The 11264-nt window shown below is 37.8% G+C and overlaps 1 protein-coding gene across 1 annotated transcript in view; it reads left to right on the top strand.

Annotated features, from left to right (window-relative positions):
- LOC119575712 (repulsive guidance molecule A-like) overlaps window positions 1–132 on the top strand; it is a 111024-nt gene extending 110892 nt beyond the window's left edge. The window contains exon 4 of the mRNA XM_037923336.1: window positions 89–132. Within this exon, the coding sequence (XP_037779264.1) occupies window positions 89–132 (44 nt within the window). The remainder of the gene's footprint in view (window positions 1–88) is intronic.
- The last annotated feature ends 11132 nt before the right edge of the window (window positions 133–11264 follow it).

Raw genomic sequence — 11264 nt, 5'->3', positions numbered from 1 at the left:
GAATTTATTTTGTAGAACAAAATGTAATTTTCCATTAGAACATTAATTTGTATAGAAAAAATTTTTATTTGCTTTATTTTTCCCAAAGCATGGGAGAGCAGTGGTGGTGTTAACCCTCAAGAAAGGTTGTAAATGGGGAAACCTGTTTACCAAGACAAAGCATTTGTTTAGTTTGAGATTAATCTCACTGACTTGTGTTATTTCCAAATTTGCAATGGATGACAGAACTTCATCAGCTGCTTTTAACTGTTATTTAAGAAATTGAAATGTGATTTAGAAAAAGCATAGCATATGTATGTATCTTTGTACAAATTTATTTGCACACATGTATATACACAAACGTGCTCATGCACATGCACACGCAGACATACCTACAACCACTCATGCTCATGATGACACACACACACACACACACACACACACACACACACACACACACACACACACACACACCACACACACACACACACACACAACACCACTCACTCACTCACTCACTCACTCACTCACTCACTCACTCACTCACTCACTCACTCACTCACTCTCTCCTCTCTCTCTCTCTCTCTCTCTCTCTCTCTCTCTCTCTCTCTCTCTCTCTCTTCTCTCTCTCCTCTCTCTCTCTCTCTCTCTCTCTCTCTCACTCTCACTCTCACTCTCACATTCTCTCTCTCACTCTTTTTTTTTGTTTGTTTGTTTGTTTGTCTTCCTCTTCAACTATTTGCCTGTCTTACTTTTCTGTGTGAAATGTTTATGTATACTATTTAAGTTGGAAGAAAAACCCACAATACAAAAATCTAGTTTTTGTATTGTGGGTTTTTCTTCCATTGTATCAACACTGAAGAGTGTTTTTGGTCAAACTATTTAAGTTATTTACCTGGGTAATCTGTATTGTGTAAAAAGCTGATTATTTATGTGCTTCCGTGTTATTGTTAAGCTATAAAAAGGGGACTTGCCTCCCTTCTGTGCTTTCTCCTCATGTTACACATCCATTCTGAATTGTAAAGAATTGTTAAACTGACTGTTTGAAGCTGAAGTGTTTCTTGCCATAAAAAGTTATGAAAAATATTTGATGAGGACTATGATGGTACAGAGATGAAGATGTGATGGATTAGTTGCTCATATTTGTTCTGAATGTGACAATATGGTAGTGAGATGGTATTGCAGTGGCAGTGAAACTACAAAGTATGGTTCAGTTTTTACTTGAATCTTTTTTTATATGAGGTAATTTTTTTTTTTTTTTTTTTTCAAAGGAGTTGGTGCTAACCTTTAATATTCTTAGACTTGTTTTACAAACTTTGTGATTTGTTGTGTTTACCTTTTTTAGCGAGGCTTAAGAAAAAAAAACATTGATTGTACAAGATCTATTAGAGAGACCCTTTTTTTTTGTAAATAAAGAAAAGTAGTTTGTTTTGACCTGGGCACAAGGAGTAGGTGTGAACATATGTTCATAAGGTCCAATTGGTTTTGGGCATCAGTGTAGACCTGCACAACATATTCACAAATGCACCACTCTTTTAGCATCTTAGATTAACCTGTAAGCTAAAGGACCAGATGTGACCCCCATCACTGAACTTGCAAAGTTTTAATATTCAGCATGATGAAATGCAAATTTTTTGGCTTTTAGTTGACCATTAGGTTAGGATTGTAGAGGAATTGATGCACGATTTTAGCTTCAGTTTAACATGGTGAAAGTAACTTGGTGAACAAAGTAAACAGGTTAATTGGCACTAGTAAAGGATTAATTATAATATCTGTATTATCAATTCTAGAAACATTAGTAAGAAATCCAATAGAAAAAGGATATCTAACATGCATTCAAGTATAAACATAAGTGATAATGCCAGAGAATAAGCTCTAAAGACTAACCAGTATGAATTTTTTAGAGTAATTTTAATTAAATGTTCTTGCAGTTTCGATTGTGGCAGGCACGTATGAGTGAAACCTATTCTACACCTTTAGAATATATATAATAAATGGCAACTGAAACTAAACTATTCTCATGTACCTATTGTCACTGCCTTGACTTATCATTGTTACAGAAATCATTATCATAAACAGTTTTGTGAATCAGCCAGTGTTGCATTTGCCACTGACTATAGCATTGTCACCTTCATTTACATAGCTGTACCCAAAGTCATCCTCCCTTGAACCACCGTTCCCAAAACGCTTATTTGTAATCTGTTAAGATTATTGTCAGTTTTTACACCTTATCAGTTGCTCCAGGTTGACAGTATCATCCATTTATATCTGGAATTGCCTGTATGTGACCATGTTTATATGCATAGTTTTAAACTATATGTGGTATGTGAATTTTACATTTACTTTACCAACCCTAGCTGTACAACGCTCACTGTTTATCATATTAACAAATACTATTTATCATGCATGTGTTTATTTGTGGAATTTTTTCCCCTCAAACACTGTAATATCCAGATCCTTCCCTCAAATTATAGTGAATGGTATAAAGCTATCTCTGGAAATGTATCTTATTATGTAGTATTAACCAAGTTTTTAGGAGTAGATTTTTCTTTTTAATTACTGGTATGTTAATATAAGAAATAACACTTTGGGTGAGGTTGAAGGTGATGCACTGAATGACTTGGAATGAAGCCTTTAGAGTGATGTGTGGCCTATATAGGCTTGGGTCATGTTTGCTTGTGTTTAGAGATTGGTGATTAATAGCTAAATTACAGGATGTTAGTAGACTTCCTAGTGATTGTAGCTACTTTTGTATTTCGTCACTAAGCTCACCTGATAGTCAAATAAGTACCTCAAAGTTTTGTTGTGTGGTGCTTAGTGCAAAAGCACATGTAGTAATAATTACAAAATAACCATATGGTTTGCAATAGTTTAGAGTAAAGAGCCTATTTTTCTATTGTTGCAGTACTGTAGCTCATCCAAAAAAAGAAAAAAGAAAAAAAAAAAGAGTACAGAATCATCAGATTTTGCTTGTTGTGTGTTATATCAAAGTATATTAACCACAGGGTTGTATTTTATCCTTTGAGGCACAGAGGCGAGCTGGGAATCTGATGGACGTGGCCTGAGTAGTAAATCACTTTCATGGTACTTTTGAAACACAGGAGTTGTTCTTATGAAAATCTGTACAAATGAGAATTGCATGTGGACTAGCATTATTTGTGATAAATTGAGGATGATGTATGGCCATAGGATCAATTAAAGACATTGAAAAAATAATTATTCTTGTATAGACATGTTTATTGGAAACTTACTGATAGAAAATTGTATTGCTAAATAACAATCCTCCCACATAGAGGTAAGATGTAACTGGCATTTCTTAAAACAAAATGCTAAGCCAAATGTATATAATTAAATTCCCAATATTTGATTGCACCATAAAATTAGGTAAAGTAGTTGTTTTGCTGATGGAGTAGGGGTATTTCTAAGAGCTTTAGGCAATGGAAAGAACACTGCATTTTATTTAAATAGCAAATAGAAATAAATTGTGCACAAATGAGGTAGAACATTATCCAAGTTTATTTTTTGAATGTCCAATGCCTAAAAATAACTGTCCAGTTGTAAAAATAACTGTCCAGAGCCAATGTAATTAGGTCATTAGGTCATTATTTTTGTGCTTATAACAAAATCATGAAAATAAAAGTATATATGAAGTTACATTTCTAGTATTTTTTGAAAAAAATCTATATATATATATTATATGTAAGCTGTTTATAGTTTTATACAATCATTAACTTGTGATTAAATAGGATAGTATGTTTGTTACAACAGTTTAGCTACATATAAGAATTTTTGTCCTGAATATATGTTTGAAGAAGAAAGCAGGGAGTCCAACACAAAGTTCCAATTCCCACAGTAACCATTTTTGTGGATATCTACAGTTGGACAACACCAAGAAAGAAAGACTCAACTTCCTAAAAGACAAAACAAGTTGTGTGTTGCATCATAGTCAGTTGAACTTCACATTTTGCATTTAGGAATTTGTTGATTAGGAAATTGAATTATTAGTATTTCGTACCTTGTGAAAGAACTGATCAATATATGAAGATTGATATGAATATTGTACAATCAGTGTTGGGAATTTAATTACCAATTGTGATATATTGTTAAATTAATAAGTATTGTTGTGGTTACTCTCTGCATTTGCCTTATCTTCAAGTTTCTTGATATCTAATGTTTTGGCTGTTAAGTGATATTTTTTCTTCACACTTGGCAGAATTTACACAAGCAATATAGATTTAATGGTTTTCTTGTTTGCATAGTAACCAATTACCTCTTTTGTGGTTAGGTACCTGACTTTTACACATTAAAACCAATAGACACCAACAGACAGTTGCAGAGACAGGTGCAGACCTAACATTTTTGTTAATTTACAAACACAAATGTAAAGGTAAATCTAGATGTAGAAAAAACAAGAAAAGTATATTACACCTGACACATAAATTGATAATTTGGATTTAAAGGTTTTATTACATCTAGGGCAGACACTTGAAAAATAGAAAACAAAAGTACCTTTGTTAGCACTAAAATATATAGAGAAAGAAAATAGATTTTTATAGTAAAATATAAAATGAACCAAAGATCTAAGAAGTGGTTTAAAACCTAATTTAGAAAATAGGGGCCAGTTTCCTCCTTTCTGATTTTTTTTTCTGATTATAGAGACAAATATTTTGAAGATGTGTTCAGTTCTTTTTGGCTTATAGCAAAGGGATGCATTATTGTATGTTGTATTCTGCTGCAATATTTTCTTTTTTCAGTGTAACCATGGAGCCTTCATCGAAATCCTATAATGGTTATACAGGAAAAATATTTACTGTATCTTGTGTGACATTTGTAAACAAAAATGTAGTTATTCAGTGTAAGATTTTGTTCACTAAGGATGTGAAATGAATTTTAGCTTTACTGTTTTAGAAGAAAATAAACTGTATGGAATGATACATATGGACTTTCATTTACAGTTTATCCAACCAATATATAATTTCAGAATGTTTTAGAAATTGAAAATTGTTTTCTCAAGTGTTGTAGGCTCCCAAGTATTAACCTAAAGGGTTTGAAATATTCAGTGAGGAGGAATTCCTAAATTTTGCATCCCATCTCACTTTATTCAGCAGCTTCATCGCCATCTTTTTCCTTACTGCCAATTGCCAAAGCCATCCCCTTCACCACTCCATATTCGTTGTCATTCACACATCACCTGAATCCCTATCATCACTCCATCTAAAGCTCACTGTCTGCGAGCGACGTACACAGGAGGTGATTAGAAGCATAATAAGAGATACTTGTAGGTTGACTGAAATCAGTCATTATCATTTTTAATGATTATTTAGTATCTTCCTTTGTCACCAGTTCCTTGGTATCTCCAACATCACTTCACCATCATCACTATATCTGCACTTCCAACATCACTTATCACGATCCCCATCACCACTCATTCCAGTTGGATCTATCATTACCCCATCTCATCATCATTCCATCTGCATCCCTACAATTACTGCATCTGCCTCATTTCCCCATCAGCATCCCTATATCCACGTCTTCTACATCCCCATCATCACCCCATTCGTATTAGACTCCATGTCCACCTCTTGAAGGTTTAGCTTCCATTACACACGCACACATTTTCCTGCATTACTGTTCCTTTCAGAATCAGGGATGCGGATCGGTTGTCAGCTTATGCACTGGTCTTTGTCATGTTTTATTCCGTTCCCCCAATACTCGTTCAGTGATTCCTTACATATCGCTGAACTATCAATCATGCTGATGACTCGGCATGGATGCTAGAACAGGAAAGGGGAGAGACAGAAAGAGAGAAGAAAAAAATGAGAAAGAAAACATGGAGGGAGAAGGGAATAAAGAGTAGAGTAAGGGCAAGACTAAAATAACGAGCTGTGATAGAAACGAAGAAATATAAATAAAGAAATGCAGCTAGAGTTGGAGTAGGGAAACAACTGTTAATCTTATACTTCGTTTACTGTTTGCCAAATTCACCAAGTCATGTCCTTCTTCGATAACTAAGAAGCTGATCAGTTCAAGGGCAATGAGCATCGATTCACACAGTGTTGGTCGCTTTATAATCAGACCTGCCCTTCCCTTCACCAATATTCAAACTTAGATATATGAGAGTATGCACGTCAGATGGTATTCTCTGACCGATTTCGTTATAGGTAAAAGCTTAAATTGAGCTTTTATCTATAACAAACACCAATATATTCACTTTACTGCACTGTAATCATGATTTAGAGTGCATGGACGTCAATATATCGATATTTATGCTATATGAATAGACAAAACATTTAATGAATGTATTGTCGAACAATTAATCTCAGATCCCCATTGAACGTGCATACCTTCATATATAGATTTACCCATGCTTATAATTAGATTAGGTTATGATTTACTGCATCGGAGAAGGGTAGAAATGAGTTAACGATTAGGATGAAACGTGTTAGATGTTAAGGGTTATAGAGCATTGTCGGATAGAATGATAGTGAGAAAGGTATGGAGGGGGGGGGGGGCAAATGAAGTTCGGCGGGATTTTGTAGATGGGAAAGGGGTTAAGTGTATTGGGCGATTAGATCAAACGGAGAGTATGATCTAATCACCCAATACACAACCCCTTTCCCTTTTCCAAATCCCCGCCGGACTCTCTTTGCTCCTCCTCCATACCCTTCCCACTATTATTCTATCTTGCAACCCTTGACGTCTAACAGATTTTATCCTAATTATTTAACTTACTTATGCCCTTTTCGCCACAATACTTTACCACAGTGTAATGTGTCATTTGATGTCTAGCACACTCCTAGAGATGATCATTGTTTGTTGGCTATATATGGGATTGTAAGCAATATATTTGACTTCGGGCTGGTGATGTTTAGAGAAACTGGCCTTGCCAACAGGTTGTTCTCCGAGTTACTGTCTGCCCACAAAGTTTTATAAGTTATGCAATAAAAATTATCTGCAATCCACATACTGCTTACTGAATTCTACCCCCCCCCCTCTATTCCCTTGCTCGCTGCACTGTCTTTTCTTCTCCCTTTCTCTTCATTTACTCCTACTATTTTGTCCACTTATCCTAATCGTTAACGCACTTTTACTTTTTCGCCACAATACTTAATCATAATGCTATATGACCTTTGGTGTCTGGCACATTTACTTGTTTTGACCAATGGCCATTCTGGAAATCCACAGACATCACCTTATTGAATCAAAAACTTTCTTATCTGGGGACTTTGCCCACAAGACCCACACATACTGCTATATTTAGATGTTGACGCGGCTGAAAATTTTCAATTAGTTGATTAATAAAAATACTGTATCCTGTGTGCGGTCATACTTTACCTTTTTTTTTTTAGTTTATATTTGCCAAGCTTTGGTGGTAAACTCTACTGGAAGACAATATCTCCCTGTCCTCAACCAAAAAGTAATACGTATTTGTAAAACCCATTCAAAATTGCCATTGCTTAAAACCACTCTTTTTCATTTCCATATTTGTTCAGAAAATTTGAAATGTATGAATGGATTGCTATGGAAAAAAAAGCCGTCGCCTCTGGGCAATTTTACAGTCCTTTCAAACAAAATGCCAGCCTTTAGAAATGAGCATGAGTATCATCACGCATATGAAATAAAATCACCATACATATAAAAGACTGAAGCATATGACAATACTAGCCGTAGCCGAGCAGCACTGCTAAAACCCCAGACAGGTTTGCTTCAGTCGCTTACAACGCTGCTTGATCAGTTTCGCGGCAACAACAGCTTATGAAATGACATATCAAATAATTACAATGGCGTATAGTTGCATAAATGGAAAGTGAACATGTATAGGCATAATGCAAGAAAAAATTAAATGCAGAAAGACTAACAGAATGGTAGGATATACAAAAACAAGGAGTTTACAGACTGTACAGAGAGAAGTGAGGGAGCCAAACAAGGCGGTAATTTATTACCGTTCGGTTACTAGTGCATTCTTTACGGCTTCCTCTATCGTGTAGGTACCCTTATCCTTTCTATGATCTCCGTCCATCCTTCCATCGTATCAAAGTACACATCATAAAAATTACAGGAAGATACAATCGTGTAAAGTAACAAGTGACCTACATTCACGGCGGAACGCATTTTGCCCACCGAATCAGAGGGGAGACAATTTATCATTCAAAATATATTAATCGACGACATAAGAAAGCAATGATAGGACTAGGCCGTCTCTAGAGCTTTTAATAAAACTCGTGGATTAGGAGCTAGTAGAAATTACCATAAACACTTGGGTTTCCCTTGCTTTCAAACTAAAATGAACTCGGAAATAGTGAAGTAAAGTCTGAAGAGGCAGGAGACAGTGCCCTTGTGACTCATTCGGCTATCGACTTTCTTTATTTTAACACACGATAAGCACTTTCCTTATAAGAAATGGTTCATTATTATCTATAAACACGCATACATAAAGGGCATTTTTAATGGTGTAGGTATCATGTAACGAAAATATAACACAAAATCTAGGAGAGAAAGTGGGCAATACGAAAATAAGTTGTCAAAACATAAAACAACCACGGAAATGAAGACAAAATGGCAAGCACTAAGAAGAGCGTCTTCGAACCAGAGCATCATTCCCTGCTATGGAGGTCGGACAGACAGTCAGTGAATTGAGAAAGGAGTTTGAAAAGGATATGGAGACAAGGGTTCAGCAAGCACAGTAAGGAAAAATAAATTCAGAATCCACCCAGGGGAGCATGGAAATGTTTTCATATTACAACAATGAAAATCTCTTGGAAGATGGCATTGAAAGATACATCGAAGATATGAAGCTAATTGGTGATATAAAAAACAACAACAACAACAAAAACAAAAACATAATCCTGCTTTGTCGGAAAAAGACGTCGAGGTTGAAAAACAAACAAACAAACACTAACTGAAAGTGACAGTCTTAACAAAACAAATGGTAACTGACGTAATTAAACAAGCTTAAGAAAATTTGGCTAAAGCAAAATCAGGGGACAGGAGAACCTTAAAAAAAGAAGACAAAACAAAGATCAGAGAGAGAGAGAGAGAGAGAGAGAGAGAGAGAGAGAGAGAGAGAGAGAGAGAGAGAGAGAGAGAGAGAGAGAGAGAGAGAGAGAGAGAGAGAGAGAGAGAGAGAATATGAACGGAAACAGGAAGCCCAACAAGGATTAACAGTACTTGCAACACTTGTCTAAGGAAAAGGTATGGGATTCCGAGAGGAGGTGAGAATAAGTGAGGAAAAGCAGAGGTTATGTAAAGCAGGGACAGGGTAGTAGGTTGTGTAGGCCTGAAAGAAGAACATTGCATGAGGAGCATAAAGGTGGATCAGATTGTGACATGAGATAGGAATGTGTGAGGCGAGTGTGTCCATTGCGTAAGCAGGCAAGGGCCGTTTCCCAGTACCTATTCTTATGGAATGGTATTGACTAAAGGGATATGGAAGGTTTATGTTAGGTAGTTTATTAGTGGTAAGGGTAGACCAGAAATACTGCCAGCGGGCGAAGAAGAAGGTTCTTAAGTGAGGGTAGTAGTAAGAAGTTAGTATATCTGGGTTGAGCGTGCCAGTGTATCTGCTTGTTCATTGTTGGTGATCCCAATGTGGCTGGGAATCCCGCAAAAACTGCCAGTTTTGTGTTGTATGGTTAGATGGAATATTTGGTCCTGAGTCTTGCAGAAGGGCACGGCGTCGAGAGAGGGAAGGCAGGCTTGATTCACCGTGTAAGCTCTCAACCGGAGAGGAGCGGAAGGCGCCTAGGGCTAAGCATAGACTGCAGTGGTTGATAGCATCAGGGTGAGTAGGAAGAATACCATAGTCATTGGCTGTAGAGACTGTATAAGAGATAAGGAGTTTTTGAAAGGGAGGAAAGGCATAATGAAGGGAGGGAGGCCATGCATTCTAATGGGAAGAGAATAGCAGACAATTCTGTTGTAAGGACACCGGATTCAGGTGAAAGTAGAAAGTTCAAAGTATGGGAAGGAAAGATTACAATAAAACCTCCGCCAGAAGAGGGATTTGGAGCCATCTGTATAAATGTGAGTACTGGCGGAGTGAGTTGAGGTATGGGAAAATGAGTAAGGACAGAAGGGGTGGTGTTTGATTTTGGTGTATCAGGGAAAACAGGGTAGCAGATATGGGAGGAAAGCCAAGGCGGGTATTTGTGGGTAGAAATAGGTAGGGGTCAGAGAAAAGGAAAAGGTGAATATAGGGTAGTGCATCCTGCCGGACAGAGAAAAGAGTAGGTAGGCATGGAGGGAAGGTAAAGGTAGGAACAAGGGACTGAGAGACAGTTAGTTTAGAAATTAATGAAAACGTGCATAGGTATGGGGAGAGAGAAGGGCACGGCGTCGAGAGAGGGAAGGCAGGCCTGATTCACCGTGTAAGCTCTCAACCGGAGAGGAGCGGAAGGCGCCTAGGGCTAAGCATAGACTGCAGTGGTTGATAGCATCAGGGTGAGTAGGAAGAATACCATAGTCAAGAGTGAGAGAACCAGTGAAGTATGGAGAGTGGAAAAGTGGAAACCATGGTCAGTGGCCCAAAAGAGATTAAAGATATTGCAGATTGATTAGTTGACGGAGAGTAGGTATAGAAGGGCTCAATGTATAGATGATAAAATCACCTACATACAGCCCTGCGGGTCCACTTCACCTGGACAGACTAAGGGAGGAGTGTGCCCGTGGGTTCACCATGGCAGTCTCTGACCGATTCACAGAACTCAACAACCTGACAGACCCAGTTGCTCTGTGGGAGCTCTTCAAGTGCGTAACACTCGAAGCAGCTCAGGAGTCCATTGGCTTACGCCCGAGGGCAAGGCAGAATTCCATCTCCCTAGAGACATTAGAGGCCACTGAAGCGTGTCGCAAGGCTCGGCTGAATGGGAATCAGGTCTTGCATCGTTCTATGGTGCATAGGCTCGGACAGTGCTGAGAAGGGACAAGAACAGTTCATCAGGAATCTTGCTGAAGAGGTCGAAGGCCATTTCTTGGTAAATGACCTTCACCCTGCTACCAAGCCCTAAGAAAACTGAACTCTAAGCCCTCCTCACAAATGACTGCAGTCCGATCAGCGGATGAATGGATCATCTCAGATCATGTTAGGGTTCGTGAACGTTGGGCTGAGTATTTGAACAGTTGTACCAGGTAGACGCTCCAACAGTTAGCTTGGATGCAAGCGATGTCTCAGTGCCTATGCCAGACCCACCCATCATTGAGGAACCTCCTACCCTAACAGAGGTTAGGATGGCGATTTCCAAGCTGAAGAGTGGGAAATCTGCAGGCATATACGATATCCCTGCTGA

This window comes from Penaeus monodon, chromosome 7, assembly GCF_015228065.2.
Source record: "Penaeus monodon isolate SGIC_2016 chromosome 7, NSTDA_Pmon_1, whole genome shotgun sequence".
NCBI classification, from domain to species: Eukaryota; Metazoa; Arthropoda; class Malacostraca; order Decapoda; family Penaeidae; genus Penaeus; species Penaeus monodon.
The sequence above is the reverse complement of the archived record's forward strand: the minus strand, read 5'-3'. Positions and strand labels throughout refer to the sequence as shown.